The sequence below is a fragment of the Rhinopithecus roxellana genome, chromosome 9 (assembly GCF_007565055.1).
Source record: "Rhinopithecus roxellana isolate Shanxi Qingling chromosome 9, ASM756505v1, whole genome shotgun sequence".
Classification (NCBI taxonomy): Eukaryota; Metazoa; Chordata; class Mammalia; order Primates; family Cercopithecidae; genus Rhinopithecus; species Rhinopithecus roxellana.
The window spans coordinates 18,281,147-18,307,779 of NC_044557.1; the positions used below are offsets into that span (position 1 = coordinate 18,281,147).

Below are 26,633 nucleotides of genomic sequence, written 5' to 3' on the forward strand. Positions count from 1 at the left end.
AGAAAAAAGAGCTTCTTAGAAATACTGTTATGATACAGGCATTACTTGAATTAAAATGTCATTTAACAAGTATTTGTTTCTATATTAAGTTATTTAGTCAAAAAAATAAAAGTCCACCTAAAAGTTACTTGAAAGCTTGGGGAGTTGGTTAATTGACTCCTTAACTTGTTATTGAGGTCTCAGACTTCAACTTTTCTTTGGAACGACAACCCTAATGCTCATGGTTTTGCCAGCTGCATCCCACCACTCAGAGACCAAGAACACACACAGGATTCTGCTATACTGTGTTAGGACTAATGGCTCACGTGATAATTTACATGTTGATTTCTTCTCCAAAATATTTGGATCGGAATATTTTTTCCAAAATTTAAGGAAATCTCATATGAAATAGAAAGATGATGGATCTAATAAGCAAATGTTCCTTTGCTTATTAAGAAGTATGAAAAGGATCGTTGAGAGGGTATTGAAGGGAACATTGGCTTTGGAAATTCCAGATTTCATTTGAGTCCTGTTTTTCCCATTAGTAGACATCTCACCTTCAATAAGCCACTGGCATTTCTGAAATCTATCATCTGAGAAATGGGATAAAAACCCAAGTCATAGTCCTTCTAAGGATGGAAGCAACTTGTATGTTGTAACGCATAGAAAAGTTATTTTTACTTTCCCTTAGTAAGCCCCTTCAAGTTAGACTCTTTCTGTTTGTTTGTTTGTTTTCTGGACCACAAATAATCCTAAACTCACAATAAAATGTTAATTTAATAGGTTTAACAATGCAATCTCAAAATAGTGATACATGTCTATTATGTTTAGATAAGTACACCTAATCTATAGAATTTTTCTTTTGGTTTTTAGAAAAACATTGTTATTTCAGCATCAGTGTTAGCAGGTACAGGTTGAAAATAGCCTATTACAATAAACCGAAGCAGCTGACAATAAAATTAGCATGACTTCCTCAATTAATACAACCATATCACCAGAAGATCAGTTTCTACCACTTAGCCAAATCCTTTATTTATCAATTAATTATATTTATATCACACAAACATCCCATTTATTCATTCAGAATCTTTTAAGTCATGATTGTCCAATGTTTACTTCAAATATTAGCTTTATTTTGACTGATAGATCACTCCCTTACCTCTAAGAATTTATTTATTTAGTTGCATTTTATCCAATATTTATTTTTAGTGTTACACACATGCAAAAATAATTGAAGGCAATTACAATAGGCTTATTGCTTTATTAGTGATGCTAGAAAAATTAAGTTATTGCTCAAGTTTTACCAGGCTCATTGAGCTTGTCCCCTGTATTTTACTACATTTTTTTTCTCTAAATGCCCGTGTTAGAGCAGAATGCATTTTAAAAGTGAGTGGGAAAGGCCTTCAATAATCATGTTTACAAAGCTACTCCAGGCAGCGAATACTTAGAGCTATTGTCCATGGCTCCTGAGAGCCACAGTGGGAATAACTGATAACTTATTTTTAAAAATCTTATTTTTCCCCTAAGGGATGGTCTTTTGAATTATCAGATTTCGGCATAACAATATGCAAACTCTGATCTCAATACATTAAGAATTTTTGTGTCCCAACTCAAAAATGAAAGCCGGCAGGGCTGACTTTCCTGCTGTCAATGAAGTCTTGAGGATGTTTAAGCTCTGGAGTGAACAGGAGACTCTTGGTCTTCAGGCATTGGGGAAGGGTGGGCTCAGCGTTGTACTAACATGGCTGTGGTTCTCTGGTTGTTTCCTTTCACAGCAACACCCCTGAGCCCACTTAAGCCCCCACGGATGGACACTGCTCCGGTGGTCGCATCTCCCTATCAAAGAAGAGATTCAGACAGATACTGTGGGCTCTGTGCAGCCTGGTTTAATAACCCTCTGATGGCCCAGCAACATTATGATGGCAAGAAACACAAAAAGAATGCGGCAAGAGTTGCTTTATTAGAACAACTGGGGACAACCCTGGATATGGGGGAACTGAGAGGTAAGGTCAGCTCTTCTCACTTCTGCCACAAAACTGGGCTTTCAGAGAAAAGAGGGGGCTTTCACAAATTGGAATGATTCTTCTTCTTGCTTTAATTATTAAGGAAAAAGTGAGGCTCACCCAAAGGAAATGGACAAGAAAGGAAATGAGCAGAAGACTTACTTTAGTTTAATTTTTATAATCTCCTTTGCTTTAAAGTGTTTATTTCCATATTTTTATTGACTGCTTTTCAAACCAAAGGCACAATCATGAACCGGATTATTTTCCTTCTGCTTTATCTTTAACTGCCTTCTTTACCGAATGCTTTCGTAGAGTAGTAGTGTTAAAAAAAAAAAAAAAAAAAAAAGATGCTAAATCAGAGGCTGAGGCGGGCGGATTGCTTGAGGTCAGGAGTTCAAGACCAGCCTGGCCAATATGGTGAAACCCCATCTCTACTAAAAATACAAAAATTAGCCAGGTGTAGTGGCACACACCTATTATCCCAGCTACTTGGGAGGCTGAGACAGGAGAATCGCTTGAACCCGGGAGGCAGAAGTTGCAGTGAGCCAAGATTGTGCCATTGCCCCTCTGGCCTGGGCAACAGAGTGAGACTCTGTCTCAAAAATAAAAATAATAATAAAAAAAGATGCTAAAAAGGCCAAATAATATTATCTTATCTTAAACTTTTGGACTTTTATAAATTTAGCCAAAACAAAGCAACAAAATTGACTCAATTTAATGACTTAAAGCAAGCCCAAGCCCATTTAATAAAATCTCCAGACAATCACGGTAAGACGGTGCTGTGTGGCACTATGTAGTCTGTAGTCAACACCTGACTCCTCCGCACCGTGCCCCTGCCCCGGACGGGGTTTTCTTGACAACTAGAAACCATGCATCATTTGAAGCTCGTGTCAGGTTTCACAGAAGCTGCTGAATTTGGAAAACATAGCCTGAGGATTAATTCTGTGGACCTTAGGAAGCCATCCACCAATCTGTGGGACTAAATAGAATATTTTATCACTAGCAACCATTTAAGCATTTTTGATCACCTACATACTTTTGATCAGCTTGATGTTGGCTGAGTAGAAGTACAGCAAAATTATATACTATAATTTTCTGAGAAAATGCATTTTTCTCAGAAAAATAAAAATAATTCTGAAAGGGGTGCTATTGGTACTATACTTCAGATTTGGTATAAGTTTGATGAGCTTTTGTGGGCAGGTCATTCATAATGCCTGTAAGCTGTAGATAACAACATTTACAAATCAATGTGGAGAAGGCAACCTGGGTTTAAATGGGGTTCTGGATATAGAGCCTAGAATTCTAATTACCCTAATCTGACTGTGAACCTGCAAGGGGGATAATTATAACAGAAAATGACTTGTAACATTTCTAGACAAAACAAGTAATATAAAAGGTCATGCTACAATGAGTTGAGAGGAGGGACAGGTAACGTCTCAATATGTTGGTTGCAGAAGATCTCACCAAGGGAGTATACTTGATTGGGAACTAGAAAAGTAGGTGGCATTTTAGAAGGTGAGAAGGCATTCCATGTGAGCAGAATCACATATGCATAGGCAAAGGTCAGGAAACAAGCTAAAGACAGCAAGAAGTCATCATGGAAGAATCTTATACTGCAGCATAGATTTAAGGTTGGAGATCCAGAGCTACATATATAGAGCTTGATTAGAGATTGATTTTTTCCAAAAGACCTGATTAAAAACAACAAAAAAAGAGCAAACATTAAAAACACTTTATTTTTGTGTATGTGTTCTAGCTACAGAAAAGCAACTTGGGGCTTCATATTTCAGTATGTTGGATAATCTCATTGCAGAATCTTTTGAGTCAATGGTACTACTGCTTTTTGATGGAGGATTTCATGTTTTCAGTCTATGTCTTGTTAAAGAAAATAGGCAGGGTCTCTCCATAGCTGAAGGCCTACCTGCGATGCCTGTGTTACTGGCAGATAACAAGTTGTCTCACTGACTCCTTCCCGGCAGGGCACTGAAGGAGAAAAACAGGGCTTTATTTATGTTTGGTGCCAGATATTATGACTTGAAGAAAAATTATTCCTAGAGCACATTCTTCCTGTCTATTTTGAATTATCAGTGCTGCATCTTTTATGTACAACTACATCTTAATGACTTGGGTGTCTGAATTCTGTTACATTTGAGCAACTTGTCTTTCATACAGAAGACAAAAAGGCTGCTCTTTGACTCGATAACTCAATGTGACTGTGACTCAGTAGCCCATGGAATGCGATTAGCTTTGAGCACAATGCCCTTGAAACCAACCTTTCCACACACTCCAGGTGATATCCTGATAGATATTTATTCAAGCATTAAATATTGCAAAAGCTTAAGAATAAAGCAACTGTGGTAACCCAGCACTTTGAAACACACACACACATGCCACACACACCCCCATCTATTCCTGGAATGCTTCTATTGTACGATCAATCAATTAATAAAGGCAAAAATGCTAATCCATAAATATAGGCATACCCATGACTTTAATAAAATGGTAGCAGGCAGCTGAAGCATGATATAGCAATGTTACTGGATGGTAGGCTTTTTCTACTTCTCTCACAGCACTTCTCACATTTTTAAACACTACCTTGTTTGCTTATTTATGTTTTTTGTATTTTCTTTCTCTCTACTCACTTTATAGATTATTAGCACCTTAAAAGCAAGCATCTATGTCTGGTTTGCTCATTTATATGTTCAAAACACCTAGAATAGTGACAGACACATAATAGTTACTCAATAGTTGCTGAATGACTGAATGAATGAACAGAGAATGCCCTAAAACAAAATCACCTGAAATCTTACATTCTTAACATGGCAATCATTTTCATTTCTAGAAGGATTCTGATTTAATATTTTTATAAGAAACTGTTTCTAATTTTGTTTTAAGTTTTAAAAATGATGCATATGTTATGATAGTGAAATGCAGAGATATTATGTGTTACAGTTCTATGAGTTTTGACAGTACAAACACCTGTGTAACCCACAGACTTATTAAGATACATAACTTTTCCAACATGGGAAAATTTCCATGTCAACTCCAACCCTCCATTCTAGAGAACCATTTTTCTCATTTTTTCATCATAAATTAGTTTTGCTGGTTCTAAAACTCCATATAAGTGGAATCATAAAATGCTCATTTCTTGTGTGTCTGGCTTATTGTGGATCTCACATTTTTTATGAAATTTATCCATTTATAGCATATAAAGCAAAGTAGTACCATTTTTATTGCTGAGTAGTATGCTATAGACAAAACTACCATAATTTGTCTATCCACTCTGTTCATTGATGACCTTTGGATTATTTTGGTGCTATTTTAGATAAAGCTTTCATGAACATTACTGCGCAAGACTTTTTTTTGTCAACGTATGTTTTACTTCTCTTGGTAAATAGGCATAGGATTGCTGGGTCATAAGTTGCACGTATTTTTAACTATATAAGAAACTTCCCAAATCTAAAATAGTTGCATTATTTTGCACTTCAAAAAGCCAACATATAAAAATTCCATAGCCTCACCAACATCTGTTCGTGTCAGTCTTTTAAATTTTAGACATTCCAGTGTGTATAGGAGGGTGTTTCATGATGCCTTTAATTCGTATTTCCATATTGACTAATGATGTCAAGTGCTTTTTTTCTTCTTTTTTTTCTTTTTTTTTTTTTTTTGAGACAGAGTCTTGCTCTGTTGCCAAGCTGGAGTGCAGGGGCACGATCTCAGCTCACTGCAACCTCTGCCTCCCGGGTTCAAGGGATTCTCCCACCTCAGCTTCCCAAGTAGCTGGGACTACAGGTGTGTGCCACCACGCCCAGCTAATTTTTGTAGTTTTAGTAGAGACGGGGTTTCACCATGTTGGTCAGGATGGTCTTGATCTCTTGAACTTGTGATTCGCCCACCTTGGCCTCCCAAAGTGCTGGGATTACAGGCCTGAGCCACCGCACCCATCCGTCAAGTATTTTTTAAATGTGCTTATCGGTCATTTGTATATCTTCCTTTGTGAAGTGTTTATGTCTTTTATCTATTTTTAAAAATTTGGTTTTTTTACCTTTTATTAATCAGATGAGATAGAAGGTTTTCACATATTATGGATTCACATTCTTTGTTGGATATATGCATTATGATTATTTTCTCTTAGTTTGTGACTTGGCTATCAATTTTCTTAAGTCTTTCGATGAGCAGGCATTTTTAAATTTTGGGAGGCTAACTTAACTTTTTTATTTTTTATAATCATTGCTTTTTGTGTCTTACCTAAAAAAATCTTTGCCTGTACCAAGATATTCTTGTATGTTTTCTTCTATAAATTTCATAGTTTTAACCTTTACATGTAGGATTATGATGCATCTGAAATTAATTTTTGTGTACAGTATGAAGTAAAGGTTAAAATTTATTTTATTTTCATATATTTACACAGTTGTTACAGAAAGTTGCAGAAAATATTTACTTTTCCTCATTGAATTGCCTTGAAGGACCTTTATTGAACATCTATTGATTGTGTGAGTCTATATCTGGACAATTTGTTCTGTTCCATGTATCTCTTTGTCTTTATAGCAGCACCACACTGTAATGATTTTTCAGCATTCTAGAAGTCTCGAAATGAGGTAGTGCAAGTTCTCCAACTTTCTTCTTCTTTCTCAAGATTATTTGTCTGTTCTAAGTCCTTTACATGTCTACATAAATTTTAGAATCAATCTTGCATAGAAGCTTTGTTGGAATGTTGAATGGGATTGAATTCAGTTTATAGACCAATTTGTGAATAATTTATTCAAATTCTTCAAAGTATTGAGTCTTCCAATCCATGAACATCCTCTATGTCTCTATTCATTTATGTTTAAGTTGTATAGGCAATTTTTGGTAGTTTTCAGTGTAAAGGTTTTGCACATCATTTGTTAAATATATCGCCAAGTAAAACTGATTCTTAAACACCACAAGGATCAGGGGCACCAACCCCCTACATGGTTGAAAATCTGCAAATAACTTTTGACTCCTCAAAATCTTAACTACTAACAGCCTACTGTTGACTGGAAACCTTACCAATAACATAGTTGGTTAAAACATATTTTGTGGGTTAAACATATTTTATACTGTACTTTTACAATAAAGTAACATAAATAAAACGTTATTAAGAAAATCATCAGGAAGAGAAGATATATTTACTGTTTGTTAAGTGGAAGAGCTCATCATCTTCATGTTGAGTAGGTAGAGCAGGATGAAGAGGAGGAGTTGGTTCTGTTTCTCAGGGGTGGCAGAGGCAAAAGAGGTGGAGAAGGTGGAAGGAGAGGCAAAGAGTCAGGCACTCTGGGTGTCACTTTATGAAATACATCATCATTTCTCTGACTTTTTGCTTTTTCATTTCTCTAAAAATGTTTCTCTACAGTATCAGTCCTTCCATTGCTTGCTTTTATTTCAGTGTCTGTGTCATATTAGGGCACGTGTCATAAAAGAAATCAAAAAGCAGTCTTGAATCATTAGACCCCTTCTGCACAATTGTCTAACATCAACTTGTTTTCTGGAACTACTTCTTCTATGTCTTCTTCCTCATAATCTGGCACTGGCTCAGATACACTCACTTCCATCAAGTTGTCTTCTGTTAATTCCTCTGGTGTAGTGTCTGTTATGTTAGGCCTTAGATTCCAAGTTTTCATAATGTTTTCTCTATCAGAGTTCTCTTCCATAGTGTCCACAGTCCCGTCCATAGAGTACTGTGTGTAATGAGCCTTAAAGTTCCTGACCCCCCGACCTAGGGACTGAATTATATACATTGTGTTTAGTTGGGGGTAAACATCTTTGACACCTTCAGTGTTGAATTTATGGGTTCTGGGTAGTCAAGGGCATTGTCTGATATCAAAATAAATAAATAAATAAATAAGTAAATAAATCCACCTTAAAAGGCAGTTCCTTACTGGCAAGCTACTTCCTGATTTCAGAGACAAAGCATTGATGGAGCCAATCCAGAAAAACGGTTGTTGTTGTCCAGGACTTCTTGTACAACCAGAAGACTGGCAGCTGGTGTTTATATTTTCCCTTCAAAGCTAGTGGGAAAGGTGGGTAGCAGCTTTACAGATAAGGGCAGTGCTGATCATAAACCTGACTGCATTTGCACAAAACAGTGGAGTTAGCCTATCCCTTCCTGCTTTAAATCCTGGTGCTTGCCTCTCTTCCTTACTAATTAGTGTCCTTGTGGCATTTTTTTTCCCTAGAATAGGGCATTTTTTTTCTGCATTAAAAGCCCATTCAGGAGGATGATTTTCTTTTTTTCTTTTTTCTGTCTCTTTCTTTTCTTTTGAGACAAAGTCTCGCTCTGTCACCCAAGCTGGAGTGCAGTGGCGCCATCTTGGCTCACTGCAACCTCCGCCTCCTGGGTTCTAGCAATTCTCCTGCCTCAGCCTCTGGAGTAGACGGGACTACAGGTGCATGCCACCACACCTGGCTAATTTTTGTATTTTTAGTAGAGATGGGGTTTCTCAATGTCGGTCAGGCTGGTCTCCAATCCTGACCTCAAGTGATCTGCCTGTCTCAACCTCCCAAAGTGCTGGGATTGCAGGCATGAGCCTCTGCGCCCAGCCACTCCTCACTAATTTTCTTGATGTCTGGGAGCTCTTCTGATGCTTCTTTGTTGGCAGAAGCTGCTATTCCTATTATCGAACCTTCCTTTGCCGGCATTAACTTCTCCAACTTTAGATCCTTCACCTTCCTTTTGCTTTAAGTTGTCGTACAATGAATTCACTTTTTCTCAAATCATATTAGGTATGCTTTCTTATAGCAATCCTGTACCCACATAGAAGCTGCATTTTCAATACGAGGCCAAAAGTATTTCTCATGAAGTGCAAGGTTTTTATGCCTGCTGATGTAGCTATAGCAACAACTTCATAGATTTCTTTTTCTCATTTTTTTGTTTGTTGTTGTTGTTGCTCATTTTTTTTTTAAACAACAGACCTTATGCTGGATTCATTTATCTTGAGGTGGCAGGCAACCAATCTGAAGATCTCCATCCACAGTACGTATCAAACAATTCAACTCATACTTGTAGTCATGACTTTCCCGTGATGAAAAATACATAATGAAAAATACATGAGAACCTCGAGAGATCACTTTTTACTGCAATACACAATTTACTGGGGAGACAAACTGCTCACGTGGAGATGATTAGCATCACATGGCATTGTAAGTGAATCCTCACAATACTTGTGCTCATTGCAACAGGAGATGGTTATGAAATTATTGCAGGACAGGGCCAGGCGCGGTGGCTCACGTCTGTAATTCCAACACTTTGGGAGGCTTAGGAGGACGGATCATGAGGTCAGGAGATTGAGACTATCTTGGCTAACATGGTGAAACCCCATCTCTACCAAAAATACAAAAAATTAGCTGGGCATGGTGGCGGGTGCCTGTAGTCCCAGCTACTCGGGAGGCTAAGGCAGGAGAATGGTGTGAACCCAGGAGGCAGAGCTTGCAGTGAGCCCAGATTGTGCCATTGCACTCTAGCCTGGTGACAGAACTAGACTCTGTCTCAAAAAAGAAAACAAACAAACAAAAAAGAAATTATTGCAAGATAGTGTTTACTACAATAACTTTATGCAGCTATTATTTAATACTGCATCTTTACATTTATTTACATCTCTCTTGACTACAAATGGCACCATGCATGCAGTCTGTGTATATGTGTGAAAATTCTGATAACTTTCAACTTTTAATAATAGATTTTTGTATATTTTATAATAGTGAATGATAAAATAGACTAGTATCTCCATATATTTTAGGCATTCATGACATACCTAACTTTTTATTAATATTTTATATTTCTAGGCTTTGTGGTTCATCTGTTTTCTCATATTGTCGCAAATCTCCAAATATTTTTCTGATATATCTATTTAAAAAATGTGTGTATAAATAGACTCTTGCAGTTCAAACTTGTGTTGTTTGAAAGTCAACTGAATTTTGTGGTGTTTAATCCTAGTATACATTGTATTGTATTTTTGAAATGTTATTTTATGTGGTTTATTTTTATGTGTTGCTGATATATAGAAAATGAAATTGAATTTTGTTCATTGACCTTGATTCCTGTGACTTACACATAACTTTCTACTTGTTATTAGTATACACTTTAATGGTGCAAATCATTTCCTCCTTTTGTATTTTTTTAATTTTCACATGAATCATTGGGAACCCTGTGAAATTGTGTTATTCTTGCCTTTGCTTCAAGTAGCAAATCAAATTTTTAAAAATAAAATTATTTTCATAGATTAACAAAGAATTATAAATGAGGTTGGCCTAGATGGTTATGAATATGTATAACTTGATTACTGACTCAACTTTAGTGTTATTTGTTCCAGAAAAACAGATGATACCTGTCTCTACTTCTAAGTTTTAAATTAATAAGAAAAAAGTCTTATCTTCCTGTATATGTAATCTAATGTAGAAAACAAAGGAAATTATTGAGTGATGGAATTATAAAGTTCAATGGTCAGAAAGTACTTTATAGGTTTTCTTTATAGATTAAATTATTCTTGCCAGTATAAAACACAGATAGAAGGCAGTTTCTTACTTAGAAACAGTGGCAATGTAAATTATAAAATTATAGCTAGGTTAAGATAGAATATTCATTTTGCAGACCTTTATCATTTATTCTTTTAAATACTTTAGGATGGAAAAGTGCACAGTTATTTTATTGTTGCAGAGGAAATGAGACTATTCTATTGTAATTCTCATCTGAAGACACAGAACAAAAGAATTCATTAAAAAATTTAATAATGTTTTCAAGAACCGTAAGCTGAGTTGTGCTGGAAAGGACAGTCAATATCATTGAATTATATCCTTTCTTTTTACAGAGAATGATGCTGAGACTGAGAGACATGAAGTGACTGTTCCCTTTTAAGTCAGGGCTAGACCCCACGGCTCCTCACTGAGGGTGTCACAGTTTCTGGTGATTCATCATTGACCACCCAGAAGCCTGAGTATTTAACTCTTTTGTTTAAAACAGTTGAGTTTGGGAGACTTAAATATTTTTTGTGTAGAAAACTTGCTTTGAACTCAATTATAGAATAAGTACAGCCAACTCTGAATTTTCTGGGAATGGATTATTTGCAACACGTATTATGTACCTTTAACAAAGGACATTCCCCCATCTTCATGACTCCATCTCTACTGGAGTGAATATAGCTATGCAAAGAACCATAGTCACTATTCATGGGGGCCTGGGTGAGAGAGGCAAAGTTCTAGAAAGAGAAGACATACTGCTGGGGAGGCCCCTAGAATGTACAGTAGCTCCCCCTGTAATGCGGCCACTGCCTCTGTGTGTGGAAATGGGGGTGGATTGCAAGAGGATGCAGGCAGCTTATCTAGAACTTCAAATCATTAAAAAGTAGTACATGAGACAGAGGAGCAGATTTGTCTCAAGATAAGCAGAACCTGGTGATTGAGAGGGCTTTACATTTTTTGTTTTGTGTTTTTTTTTGGGGGTGTGGGTGGGGGGTGGACAGAGTCTTGCTCTGTCACCCAGGCTGGAGTGCAGCGGTGCAATCTCAGCTCACTGCGACCTCCGCCTCTTAGGTTCAAGTGATTCTCCTCCTTCAGCCTCCTGAGTAGCTAGGATTACAGGTGTCCACCACCATGCCCAGCTAGGGTTTTATGTTTTGAATTATGTCTGCTGTGAGCTTTCAAATGACAGAGGATTAACTGCCTTGTATTTTCTTCCACTTAACCTTGACATGGCCTTTGTCCACATCTCGGGCGGTGGACAGCTTAGTCATTTCAATGCGGTGACACTCTTCTACCTTCAGATACCCAAGTTACCTGTGCACGGGCACTCAGGCTGTGGATCTGCTCCAAGACCAATGAAAGGAAAGGCACTCTAGGTAAATGTCAATAGTAATAATAATTTTAAAAAACAGTTTTATAAGGTATCCAATGCAACTATTGCTGTGCAATAATTACCTCCAAACTTAGTGGCTTACAACAACAAATGACACTTCTTATCTCTCACAGTTTCCGTGAGAGGATTTGGGAGTGACTTGGCTCATTGATTCTGTCTTGAGGTTCTTCATAATGTTGTAGCAGAGACATCAACTAGGGCTGCTGTCATCTGAAAGCTTGAACGAGGCTGGAGGGTCTACTCCTAAAGCCGGCTCATTCCATTCTGGATAATAGATTAGTGATTGCCAGACATTGGGGATGGCAGGAGAGACTGATGATAGTGGGGTATTGGAAGCATAATAGAAATTGTACTTTAATCATAGTGGTGGCAACCTGGCTATATGGTTTTGTCGAAATCTGAATAGCTATGCACCAAGAAGAGAGCGATGTGTACATTTAAAAAGCTAAGTAGAAGAAGAGAGAAAAGGCAGATCACTCACACTCCTGGCTTGTTAGTGAGAGGCCTTTGTTTGTCTCCTTGTGGGCCTCTCCCTGGGGTTTTGAATGTACTGGTGTTGTGTTCGCTGGCTTCCTACAGAGTGAATGACCCAAGGCCGCATCTGGAGGAAGCTCCCCTTTCTATGATACTTGAAGGTCTCTGAGCACCACTTCCACACATTCTATTTGTTAGAACTTCTTCATATCACCCACAGTACCCACAACAAGGTGTTGCTGATAGAAGTCCTGGAGGGTCGGTCTGCCTCCTGTCACCCAGTGGAAAAACTATGCTCCACATTCTCCACTCTCTGCGTGCAGTCAGAATTATGGGTCTCAAACCGAGGATTCAGCATTTTCAAGTACTGAATACTTGATAGAAACTAGTGTCAATTAATATGTACTTTGATTATGTTTAATCAGTTAAAATAAAAGCATTAGTTCTCTACACTAATATTTTCAATCTCTGAAAGCTGTACATATTGTATCTAGTTAAGAATAAGCAGAAAATAGGGACTTTAAACAGATACGATAATTATAGAACACAGTTCTAAATTGAATGTTAGTGAAGAGGTGCCAGAGAAAATACTCAGCTTAGATTACACCTGGTTATTTTTGCATTATTAGTTTTAATGTGTTTTGACACCTCAGCTGTTCTATGTAGACTCACTCTGATCTTCAGAGCCCACATATTGGATCAGATAATTAAGCTCCTTAAATGGCTCATGTTCCTGTCATATTATTGGGGTAGGAATGAAGTGGGGAAATAGTGTGATATAGAAGAGATAATTTTCGTTCACTCATTTTGTCATTCATTCATTCACATATATAAACACACTAAGTACCTGTTATGTGAGAGGCCCTGTGCTTGAATTTATACGGGAATGTGACTCATCCTCTAATCTCAAAGGGTTTGAAGTCTGAGGAAGGGATGGGGGAGAAGTTAATACTTTATTGAAATAAACATAACACAAAATGTGAAAAAAAAAAAAAAAAAAAGGAGCTTAGGAGCTCTCTAACCACAGTGCTTTGGGAATGGAGAACACAGAAAAAACGACTTCCAACTTGAAGTTAGCATTGAGACATGTAGAAGTTGGCGGCTAGTTTCCCTACAGCAGAAGTATCAGCATGACTACAGGCATAGAGAGCTGGGGAAGGGGAATCATAACTAGCACTCAGGTCAGATGGGACCTCGGGTTAGGTGAAGGTAAGAGAAGGCTGAGAGGACAGATTGGAACCAAATTGTAAATGGCCTTGCATGTCAGGCAAAGCAGAACTGTATTTGGTAGTCACTGATGTGTTTTTGAGTAGAGAGATGAATACTTGTCAGTAGAGGATGTGATAATTGGAGTGAGGAGATTCTGAAGGCCAGGAAACCAAATCGAATTCATGCAGAGGCCTGCTGAGGGCCTGAAGGAGACTGAGGCAGAGGTCAAGGAAGAGGGGACAAGGGGGAGAAGTGGAACAAGTGAAAGATATATTTCTTGGTGCGCTGTTCAGAGTGCTCTTCCAGTTAGCAAAATGAAAATAAGCCTGTACATTAGAATTCTCAAAGACACCTTGGCAAGGCCAGCATTTCCTATTAGGAATGCCAATAGGAAAAATAGAAATGTAATGAGTAATATGAGTAATAATTTAGATTTCTGTTCAGTTTCAAATCCAACAAGAAATGTAATTGATGAACATTCTCAGTCGTGTATTTACATCCTGTAGGGGCATTCTTCGTTCAGCTAGGATGGGTTTTTGCCTGTTATTGTTATTAATGAAGCTAATAAATGGAACACTCTCTAAAGAAGCTTGGTTAACTCTTCCATCATCACTGACTAGGTTCCAAAAGAAATGAGAGCCTGGCTTCTAAAATGAAATCATTTTTGCACTACTGCATCCATTTCTGCACTGTGAGCAAACTCAAGCAGGAAATTAGAATCCTATCCGGATTTTAAATATTAGAGTCAGCTACTACATTGGAAACAGCCCTACATTTGATATATGGAAACACTGTTCTCTATTATTAGATGTTGACCAAGTAAAGGGCAAAAGCAACAACAAAACAACCCTACTCATATCCAAAGTGCTTACCTGGACCGGGCGTGGTGGCTTATGCTTAGAATCCCAGCAATTTGGGAGGCCAAAGCGGGAGGATTGCTTGAGCATGGGAATTCGAGATCAACTTGGGCAACACAGTGAAGCCTCACCTCTATAAAAAATTTTAAAAACTTAGCCAGGCATGGTGGTGCACACCTGTAGTCCCAGCTATACAGGAGGTTGAGCTTGGAGAATCACTTGAGCCTGTGATGCAGAGATTACAGTAAGTCATGATTGCACCACCACACTCCAGCCTGGGTGACAGAGTGAGACCCTGTCTCAAAAAAAAAACAAAAACAAAAACATAAAACAAAGGGACTTAGCCTGTTCTTTAGTTATCAATTTTGGCTACACTGAAGAAGCTGACAATATCATGTGAAACTGCTAACCAATTCATTTTTCTCCTCAGTGCTCTAAGACCCTTCCTTCCTGGGTGTTGACTGAAGATCTCTATTGTTTAGTTTAAGCTCAAGAACCGGTATGGTATTTCACAGGAGCTCAGCATAGTGGTTTCGTAAGGTTCTAGGAAGATGTATCCATTATGCTGCCTTTAAAAAGCTATGGGCTTTTTGTGGCCCACATTCATTTGACAAGACAAGAGATGCTTGTGAAAAGATGCAAAATCAGGAGAAACCTGTCCTAGAACAAATGGGAAACTATTTTGTTTGTTTCTAAAATTGTAACTTTAAGTCCACGGAAAAAAGTAGCCTTAAGTGTCTTTTATTTTAAAGCTGCTGCAGATGGACCTAATTTTCTGCAGTAGATAAGATTCTCTAACTGATTGTGAACTGAGATTATGTTATAAGAAACAAATGTCAGGTTTACTCAAAGTAGAACATACCTATTGACATATTTGTTTGCTATCTCATTTTGACTAATATTTAATAAACACTGGCTGGGCATGATGGCTGATGCTGGTAATCCCAGCACTTCGGCAGGGCAAGGCAGGTGGATTGCCTGAGGTCAAGAGTTTGAGACCAGCCTGTCCAATATGGTGGAACCCCATTTCTACTAAAATACAAAAATTAGCTGGCTGTGTTGGTGCCTGCCTATAGTCCCAGCTAGTCAGGAGGCTGAGACAAAAGAATCACTTGAACCTGGGAGGCAGAGGTTACAGTAAGCCATGACTGTGCCACTGCACTCTGGCCTGGGCAACAGAGCAAGATTCTGTATCAAACAAACAAACAAACAAACAAACAAACAAACAAACAAAAGTCAGATTTACTCAAAGTAGAACATATTTATTGATGTATCTGTTTACTATCTCATTTTGACTAATATTTAATAAGCACCCACTGTTTAATAGGCATGCGATAAACCCTGGAATACCAAGATGCCATTGCCCTGATATCTAAAAAAGTCATGCTTTCTCTTTTCAAAAAGTCTACATCATTGTGATTTCTGAGGCAAATAAAATACTGTGAAGAGCTTTTTACCTGAAGATCTCTAGTATGTTTTGTGTATGTAAGAGCATAGAGATAAAGTAAAGAAAGAAACGAACAAAGGCTGAGCTCATGCAGTTCTCTACAATTTGCTTTTCAAATAGATTCTGCTACTGGCCATTATCACGTTATATGAATGTTTCCCCAAGAAAATGGGGATTTTATAGTTGAGGTTGAGGTAAGGGAGGAAACAGCAGGTGTCCTGATAAATTGTGTCTGAAATCTTTGTATGGCTTTATACCGAGGACCAAAACTGCTGCCTGAAAATGGAGAAATTCAATTCTATGGTGCTTTGCTACAAAGGAGTCACCTGAAAGAAAGAGCTCCTCATTTGTCCACCCACGAGTCACTCAACAAATGCCTATTAGGTGGTTATTATGTAACAGGCGCTATACCCAGTACTGAAGAAATAATAATGAAAAAGGAATAGTTCTTTCCTTCAGGAAACTTCTAAGCTAGCATGTAATGCAAGCAATCTAACGTTATTTGAAGGATGCTTTTTAGATCCTCAAATTATTTGCATATCTTTACTCTAAGAAATAGGAAAACTTCCTTTAAAATCTTGAAAAGCCACTTCAACTTAAAAATACACAACTAAAGATTTCTTTACAAATATTGAGGCTGGTGGTTTGCTGCCAATAGAAATGTTATTTACCAAAACAGATCTTTTATTTAGAAGGTGAGTATGATGTGTACATTAGATAAGTGGGTTCCTAGACCTGAATAATAAGCAAAAATATGCAATAACTTGAATTTGGAACCTATTTTTACAAAGTATGCAAATAATACATTTACTGAAATAGCTAATGGGCCAGTGGCACGGTAGCACAGCTTTTCACAGATACCAGCTGGCAAACTGTAAAATGATTTGCAGTGAGTTATCAAGCATTGCTGTTTTGTAAATAAGAGTCTTGATTTCTTTTGCAGTTATATGTAAAAGAAAGGCATCTATCACTCAATATAAACCCTATTGCAGGAAGTATAGTTTCACAAAGTCCTGGTGAATCAGTAAGGTTCAGTGTAGTGGAGTCAGGGTCATAAGCCCTGAATTTGAGTCTTTGTTTCTCCTACTAAGTAGCTGTGAGACCTTGATGAGTTGCTTCACTTCTCTGGGGCTCAGTTTCCTCTTCTGAGGAACGAAGGTGCTGGGATAGGTGATCTCTTCTAGCATTGTTGTCCATCTGGTTTCCTTCTAGGTCAGTATGTACCACAGAGGAACAATATATTGTGAGTCTGTGAACTTGGATTATGAATAATTGCACCTCCAGAATATGTAAAAATCAGATTGTTCAAGCTTATGTTTAATGATGCACTGACCCTACCATGGGACCACAGAAAAAGGTTTATTTTGTCCCCTCTCTATTCTGTTTGACCACCTCTGGACTTCTGCATCCAGGGGCAATGCAAGGACTTAAGGCAGCTATATGTTCACAGCAAAAAGCTTTTTATTATGGTTTGGCTTGAGTCTGGACAAACTGTATCTTGGCTTGTGGCCCTAAGCAAAACAACATATGAGAAACTTTGGAGGTGTCTCAACGCACTCCCTCATGCCTAAAACTTGCTTTCTACCCTCAAGGGGCAATGTCCACTAAATTTATTGACTCCTGCCCTCATCTCATTTCTGTTTCATAACCTCCTTCACTGTAAAGTGCACACTTATGAGTTTTATATTTTCAGCTTTTAGATGTAAAGGTTCTTTAGTGGAGTCGTCAGTGGTCTTGGCCTCTGCAGCACATGCACACACTCATGTACCCACCCATGATTCCTGATCATATATGTTGTTTCTAATTGTCACTCATATTTTCCAAGTGTGGTTACCATGTGAATGGAAGCCACTATTGCTACAACCACGTCTTGGGGATCCATTTCTACTAATTCTAGAGTAATCAGACCAACCCTTCTACTGATAATATCTGTAAACTCTGGTGAAAATATGAAAATCATCTACTTAAAGACAATGTGGAGCAATCAAAACCAGGCAAAAACTGGAGGGAGATGAACGTTTGGAATAAGGAAAGAACATTGAGTGAGTTTTCCAGTTTTTGTGGCTATTTTCCTCAGGGCTGATCCCAGTCAGCAGCAAGCTGGCTGGCTGGAATGTAGGTAAAAACCCACAGTCTTATGGGCTTGAAGACCAGAGGAGAGAGCTCTGGGGAACCATAGCACTGGAAAGTAAAGAAAAAATTCAACAAAGGGGAAAATCAGAGTTGTGTGTGTGTGTGTGTGTGTGTGTGTGTGTCTATGCACGCTGCCTAAACCTATCCTTGATAACTAAACAATGTACCCATGGAGCCAATGCCAGACATCCCAGCTCAGGCTAAAAGTAGTGAGCAGAAATTTCAGCTGCTTCACACACACCTCCCAACTCCCCATGCCCCATCCTAATTCCCACACTACTGCTACCACACACACATCACAGGGGAACAGAATTTGGAGTCTGACTTCAGCTAAGTTTGCTGCCATCTTTCAAAATCAATGTTCTGGAGGAATATAACAGAATCCAGAGTTTATACAATGTATCATTCATAATATTCAGATGCAGTCTTAAATTAATATGCATAGGAGGAACTAGGAAATGTGACTCATGCTCAAGAGAACAAGCAATCAATAGAGACTAATACTGAGATAATCCAGCTAATAGAATGCAAGGATTTAAAAGTAGCTATTATACTTATGCTCAACGATATAAAGGAAAGTATACTCACAAAGAGTTAGGGAATAGAACATCAATCAGCAATAGAAACAAAAATAGCCAAGATAATCTGAAAAATAAAATATTCAAAGTGAAAAATATACTGGATGAGTTTATAACCTGAACTGGATTTAAAAAGAGTGAACTTGAAATTAAATAGGTACTATCTAATCTCAAGAACACACAGAAAAATATTTTTAAAAATTAAAACACAGTGTGTGGGACAATGTCAAAAGTCTTTCATATGTGAAAGAAACACATTTGCATGTTTAAGAAGCTCATGAATCCTAAGTAAGATAAATATAAAGAAAACTACACCTAAAATTATTACATACAGTAATTCCTCACTTAACATCTTCAATAAATTCTTGGAAACTGAGACTTTAAGTGAAAGCCCTACAGCAAGTCCTCGAAGAAGATCATTTTGTTCAACTTTGTTTTGTTGATGAGAAAAAAAATGGTTTCTTTACACATTGTCTCATTAAAGTCACAATTTCTAAGAACGTATTGACAACATTAAGTGAGAACTTACTGTACATAATGGTCAAATTGCTGAAGATCAAGGAGAAAGAGGAAATCTTGAAAGCAGCCAGAGAAGAATTACACATTATATAGATGTCAACAACAATATGAATTATAACTGATTTCCCATTAAAACAAAAATTTAAATCCAGGATTCAGTGAAACTCTTTAAAGTACTGCAAGAAAAAAAAAAAAAGCCTGTTAATCAGTGAAAATATTCTTCAAGAATAAAGGTGTAATAATGACATTTTTAAATCAACAAAAACTAAAGAATGTGTTGCCAGCACATCTGTACTACTAGAAATGCTGAAGGAAGTTATTCAGGCTATACTGATATACCAGATGAAAAATCAGATCTTCAAAAAAGATTGAAAATGACCAGGAATGACAAATACATGTATTAGCATAACATGCTTTCTTTGTTCTTAATTTCTCTAAAATACATATGATTTTTATGACTACTTTAAGAAATTGAGACATACCCAGTTACTTGGGAAGCTGAGGTGGGAGATGATTTGAGCCTGGGAGGTAGAAGGTGCAGTGAGCTGAGGTTGTGTCATTGCACTCCAGCTTGAGCGAGAGTAAAATAAGTAAATAAATAATAAATAAATACTGAGACATAAATCACACACCATAACATTTACCATTTTGAAGTATACATTTCAATGGTTTGTAGTATATTTATGAGGTTGTGCAACTGTGAACAAAATTAATTTTAGGGTATTTCACCATTTCCTGTTATTCCCTCACCATAGCCCCAACCAACCACTAGTCTAGGTTTTATCTCTGTGGGCTTGTCTATTTTGGACATTTTATATAAATGTAAATGTAAAATATGTGCCTTCTGTGTCCCTTTTTAATTGATACATAATAGTTGTACATATTTATGGGGTAGATTTTTTTATGATACATGCATGCTACCTGTAATGATCAAATCAAAGTAGTCTCGATATTCTTCACTTCAGATATTTAGCATAATGTGTTTAAGGTCATTTATTTTGTAGCATGTGTCAGTACATCATTCATTTTTATTATTTAATGATATTTTATTGTGTGGATACACTTTTTGTTTATTCATTGGTGGACATTTAGGTTGTTTCTATATTTTGACTATTATGAATAATACTGCTAGGTACTTTCATGGAAAGTTTTTGTGTAGATGTATGTTATCAGTTCTCTTGAATATACGTCTAGGAGTAGAATTGCTGGGTCATATGATAACTCTATATTTAACTTGTTAAGACATTGCAAAGTGTTTGCAAAAGTGATTGCACCATTTTACATTCCCACCAGCAATGTATAAGTGCTCCAATTTGTATACATCTTTGTCAACACTTATTATTATCTACCATCTTTGTTCTAACTATCCTAGAATATGACGTAGTACGTCACTGTGGGTTTGATTCACTTTTTTCCTGATGGCTAATGAGATTCAGTGTCTTTTCATGTGTTTATTGAACATTTGTAGATCTTCTGGGAGAAATACCTATTCATATCCTTTACTTAGTCTTTAATTGAGTTATTTGCCTTTTATTGTTGAGTTATGTAGTCTGGATACTGGATTCTTATCAGATATATGATTTTCAATTTTGTCTCTCATTCTGTGGACAGTCTTTCAATTTAATAATATCCTTCAAAACACAGACATTTTAAATTTTAATTAAGTTCAATTTCTGTATATTTTTCTGTTGTTGTTTGCATTTTTTGTATCACATTGAAGGAAATATTGCCTAATCTAATTGTCACAAAGATTTACATCAAAATTTATTCTAAGAGTTTCATAGTTTTATTTCTTACATTTATGTCTTTGATCCATTCTGACTTAATTTTTGTATGTGATTTGAAGAGTCCAACTTTATTCTTTTGCATGTGGAATTTAGTTGTAATGGTATCATTTATTGAAAAGACTTCTCTTATTGAATTGTCATGGCACCTTTGCTGAAACTCAGTGGACCATAAATGTATGGATCTATTTCTGGCCTATCAATTCTATTCCATTAATTCATATGCCTTTTTTTTTTTTTTTTTTTTTTTTTTTTGAGACGGAGTCTCGCTCTGTCGCCCAGGCTGGAGTGCAGTGGCCGGATCTCAGCTCACTGCAAGCTCCGCTTCCCGGGTTCACGCCATTCTCCCGCCTCAGCCTCCCTAATAGCTGGGACTACAGGCGCCTGCCACCTCGCCCGACTAGTTTTTTGTATTTTTTAGTAGAGACGGGGTTTCACCATGTTAGCCAGGATGGTCTCGATCTCCTGACCTTGTGATCCGCCCGTTTCAGCCTCCCAAAGTGCTGGGATTACAGGCTTGAGCCATCGCGCCCAGCCACCTTTTTTTTTTCCTGCAACACTGAACAATCTTGATTACTGTAGCATTGTAGTAAGCTTTGAACTCAAAAAGTGTCAGTTCTCCGATTTTGTTCTTTTTTTTCCCAGACTTTTTTGGTGTTTTGGGGTCTTTTCAATTTTCATGTGAATTTTAGAGCCACCTTGTCAATTTCTCCAAAAAGGCAGCTGGGATTTTGGTAGGGATTGTGTTGACTCTGTAGATCATTTTGAGGCATATCACCATTTCAGCAATATTAAGCCTTCCAATTTATGAACACAAAATGACTTTTCATTTATTTAGATTTTCTTTAATTTCTTTCAACAATATGTTACAGGTTTCAGTGTATAAGTCTTGCATGTGTTTTGTTAAACTTATTCCTAACTTTTTTACACAATTGCAAGTGGAATTGTTATCTTAATTTTATTTTTGGATTGTTCATTGTAAATATGTAGAAATATAACTTTTTTAAAATATAAATCTTGTATCTTGCAACCTTGCAGAACTTATTTCCTAACTCTAATGGTTTGTGTGGTGTGTGTGTGTGTGTGTGTGTGTGTGTAGGTATTCCTTAGGATTTTCTAAATACAACATCATGTTATCTCCCAATAGAGAGTTTTACTGCCACTTCTCCAATATGGATGCCTTTTATTTAATTTTCTTTCCTAATGGTACTGGCCAGAACCTCTAGTACACTCTTGAATAGAAGTGGCAAGAATGGACATACTTGTCTTATTTCTGATCTTAGGGAGGAAGCTTTTAATTATTACTATGAAGTATGATGTTAGCTGTGGATTTTTTCATAAATACTCTTTATCAGGAGGAATTTTCTATTATAGTTTGTTGAGTGTTTTTAGCATGAAATGGTGTTGTGCTGTGTAAAATGTATTTTCTTTGTCCATTGAGATGATCAGGCGATTTTTATCTCTTATTTAATTTATTCCAAGAATTACATTTATTGACTTTCATAAGTAAAACCAACCTTGCATTCCTGGTGTAACTTCCACTTAACTATAATGTATTATCATTTTTAAGTGTCTGGATTTAGTTTGCTAGCATTTTGTTAATACTTTTGGTGTCTATTTTTATTAGAGATGTTGGCCTGTAGTTTTCTTTTTTTATGATGACTTTATGCGGTTTTGGTATCAGGGTAATACAGACCTATAGTGAGTTTGTGAAATTTCAGGGTTGAACAATGAAAAAGATATGACCAGTAGCACACATGAGCTTTATGTATGTGATGCTTTGATAGGCTTGTATGCAAGGGAAGTGCCTCATGGCATGCATTTCACAGGCTACACTGTGAGGACCACTACCCAGAACAGGAGGAGGTCCAGGAAACTTCTAAAGGAGAAGGTAATCAGAGAGGGGACTTGACTGTATAGGTAATGTTGCTGAGCAGCATGGCTAGAGAGCCATGAAGGCAGTGGTGGCTTTGCATCTTTTATAGCTACAAGATTTATTTTTGCCTGTGGTTAGCAGATGTTGAGTGCAGTTTCACAGGGTATGCAAAACAGGCAGGCTCAATGTAACAAAAATCTGCTTACCTGGCTCTATTTAATGCATAAAAATATTGAGTTTGGTTCTGGTGGGTTTTGTGCTAACAGATCTCAGCCTGCTATGAAGGAGGAACCAACCTAGGGCCAACATATAGGGGCCGTCTTTGGCTCATTTATATGACACCAGCTTATAGAGTGAGTTGGGAAGCATTTCCTCTTTTCCTGGTTTTAGAAGGACTTCGTGAAGGATTGGTGTTAACTTTTCTTAAAATAGTAGAATTCAATAATGAAGCCATCCAGTCTGACTCTTTTTCTATTTGAAATATTTTTGATTTCTAAGTCAGTCTTTACTTGTTATGAGTCTACTCACACATTCTATTTTTTCCTGAGTCAGTTCTGGTAGTTTCTTTCTTCTATGAATTCATCTGTTTTAAGTAGGTTGTCTTATATATTGGCATGGAATTTTCCATAGTATTAACTAACAATCCTTTCTATTTCTGTAAGGACATTAGTAAGATCATTAGTGATGTCCTCTCTTTCATTTTTTAGTTTAGTAATTTGTGAGTTATCTCTTTTTTGTCAATTTAGCTAGATATTTATCAATTTTGTTGATCTTCTCAAATAATCAACTTTCAGTTTTGTTGACTTCCATTATTGTTTTTCTATCATCTATTGAATTGTCTTCTATTCTAATGTATTATTTCCTTCCTTCTGCTTTCACTGAGTTTTTTTATTGAGTATTTTGCTCTATTTCTAGTTTTAAAGATAGAGGTTTAGTCATTGAATTGAGATCTTTCTTATGTTTTTAAATGTATGTATTTATAGCTATAAATTTCCCTTCAAGTACTCCTTTGCTGCATCCTGTAAGTTTGGATATATTGTTTTCATTTTCATTTATCTCAATATTTTTTTTACTGTCCATTTTTATTTGTAATGTGATCTATTGGTTATTTAAGAGTGTGTGGTTTAATTTCAACTTATTTTTGGATTTCTCAAAATTCTTTTTGTTACTGATTTCTAATTTTGTTCCATTGTGGTTAAAGAATATACTTATCTGATTTTAATCCTTTTCAATTTATTAAGACATGTTTTATGGCCAAACATATGATTTGTCCTAGAGAATGATTCATGTGCACTTGAGAAGAATATGTATTCTGTTGTTGATGAGTGAAGTGTTCTATAGATGTCTCTAAGGTTTACTTGGTTTATGATGTTGTTCAAGGCTTTTATTTCTTCTTGTTCTTTTGCTAATAGTTCTATTCATATTGAAAGTGGAGTAGTGAAGTCTCTAACTATTACAGTTGAATTATCTATTTCTCCTTTAAATTCTATCAGCGTTTGCTTTATGTACTTTTGGGGCTCTGTTCTTAGGTATACATATGTTTATAACTGATGAGTTGACTGTGTTATCATAATGAAATGTCCTTCTTTGCCTCTAGACAAATTAAATTAAATTGACAACAATAAATTAAATTTATTAAATGGATACTTATTATTTTAAATTGGTAATATAAATTACACCATCAACTATATAATCGACTATAAAGTTGATTAAATATTAATTAAATTGACAACTATCACATAAAGTATAAGACTGTAAGGTTTTCATACTTTATGGAAAGTGATACAATATTAATTCTAAGTAGAATACAAAGTTAAAGTATATTAACAATAATACTTAGAGAAACCACCATGAAATACAAAGAAATATAGCTAAAAAGATAACTGATAACTGATAAATAAAAATGACAGTCTAAAAAATTCAATTAAATGACAAAAAGCATGAAGGGAGGAACAGAGAAGCAAAACATAGATGAGATAAACAGAAAACAAGTAGTGAAAATGGAAATCCTAATCATCTAGTAGTTGCATTAATTATAAGTGAATTAAACACTTAAAAAGCAAAACTTTTCAGAATATATAAAATTCAAAACACAACAAAACCAGTCCTCACTGATTTCTATATATTAGTGGTTTATAATATATATAAGACCTATGTATTAGTGGTTTATAATGGAGACACTTCTTTGTATGAACTTATTACAAAGGAGATGCTTATCTATTTGTGAATCACTCACAAAAAGGAGATTATGATTCTAGTGGTAAAATAAGTGTATTATCTGTGTATCACTCTGTTGTATTACTGTTACATTGCTATATACATTATATATACATATTACTATATATGGCTATATTCACATACAACTGTGAATACTATACTTTATGGATGATTTAAGTTTATTCAAAGATAATTTTGGTTTTAATGCATTTTTATCTCGTATGAAAACTGAATCTGTCATGAATTGTCACTCAGTTCTATTTAGCTCACCTCTCTGTATGAATCTCAGCCAGTGTTGGAAATGTTACATCCAAACTTGAAGGATTTCAATTATATCTCAATCAGGCATTTCCTTGAATACTTTCATCCTAAGGTGATCCAATTTTTAGACTAAGTGGAATTCTTTTCTCCAGGCAACAATATGCCTGGACATAAAGTTTCTCTTCTATAGATATTTTCTTCTCCATTTTTACAAATGTTTATTCAAATAAAGACCATTACTTCAATGGGCCTACATTTTCTGTGTATTCTATTTAGTTTTATATATTCTTCTCTCTAATCCATCAAACAAAACTTCCTTAAACACAATATTGATTATATAATGGTTTTTCTTAAAACCTTAATTCTGCCCTCAAATATGACTTGCTTAGTAAAGTTAGGGTCTTTCTTATCTCAATAACTTAAAATTTTCATTCCTATGCATGTCTTATTTATCTTCTAAATAAATATTTTATTTTAGAATAGTTTTAGATTTACTAAAACATGGTGAAGATAGCACAGTTTTTATACATGCCACACCCAACTTCTCCTGTTATTAACATCTCACATTTGTGCGAATATTTTACATTTTTATTAACTAAAGTCCACAGTTTATTCAGATTTCTTTAATTTTTACTTAGTGTCCTTTTCCTGTTTCAGAATCCCATATAGAATACTGTATTAAATTTATTCATCACCTATTTTTAGATGACTCCTCTTGGCTGTGACAGTTTCACAGACTTTCCTTGTTTTTGGCAATTTAATAGTTTTGAAAGCACTGGTCAGATATTTTGGAGAATGCTCCTCAACTGGAATTTTCCTGATGTTTCTCTCAGGATTAGACTGGGATATGGATTTTTGAGAGAAAGACCACAGAGGGAAAGTCCCATTTTCATCACATCATATCAAGTGTGCATACTATTGCCATGACTTATTGCTGCTGATGTTGACCTTGGTCACCTGGCTCTTGATCATCTTGGTCACTCTTGGTCATCCTGTACTCTTTGAAAGGAATTCATTATGCACAGCCCAATCTTAAGGAGGGGGGAGTTACATTTCACCTCCTTCAGGGTGGAGTATCTACATAAATTATTCAAAATAATTCTGTGAGATTTGTCTATCCTCTTTGTTTATTTAGTCATTTATATTTAAATAAACTCATGGATAGATATATTTATTTTACACTTTATATTATAATGTAATTCTACTGTGATTATTTTATCGCCCAAATTGCTCTAGATTTTGCTATTGGGAACTCTTTTTGTTGGCTCCCGTGTGCCTTTGATATACTCAAATCACTGTGTGTGTGGGTGTGTGTGGTTTTTTCTGTACTTCCTTATTTTCCAGCACAACAAGATGCTCAAGGCTCATTTTGTAAATTTCCTGCCTTAGTCCTAGAAATAGCCATTTCTGAAAGGAGTTCCAGTCCTT

General features: G+C 36.2%; 1 protein-coding gene across 2 annotated transcripts in view; it reads left to right on the forward strand.

Annotated features, from left to right (window-relative positions):
- The window catches only part of ZMAT4 (zinc finger matrin-type 4), a 294,319-nt gene that overhangs the window by 156,159 nt on the left and 111,527 nt on the right, over window positions 1–26,633 (forward strand). For both annotated transcript variants that reach the window (XM_030937839.1, XM_030937840.1), the window contains exon 4: window positions 1,755–1,982. In XM_030937839.1, coding sequence (XP_030793699.1) covers window positions 1,755–1,982 — 228 coding nt within the window. The remainder of the gene's footprint in view (window positions 1–1,754; window positions 1,983–26,633) is intronic.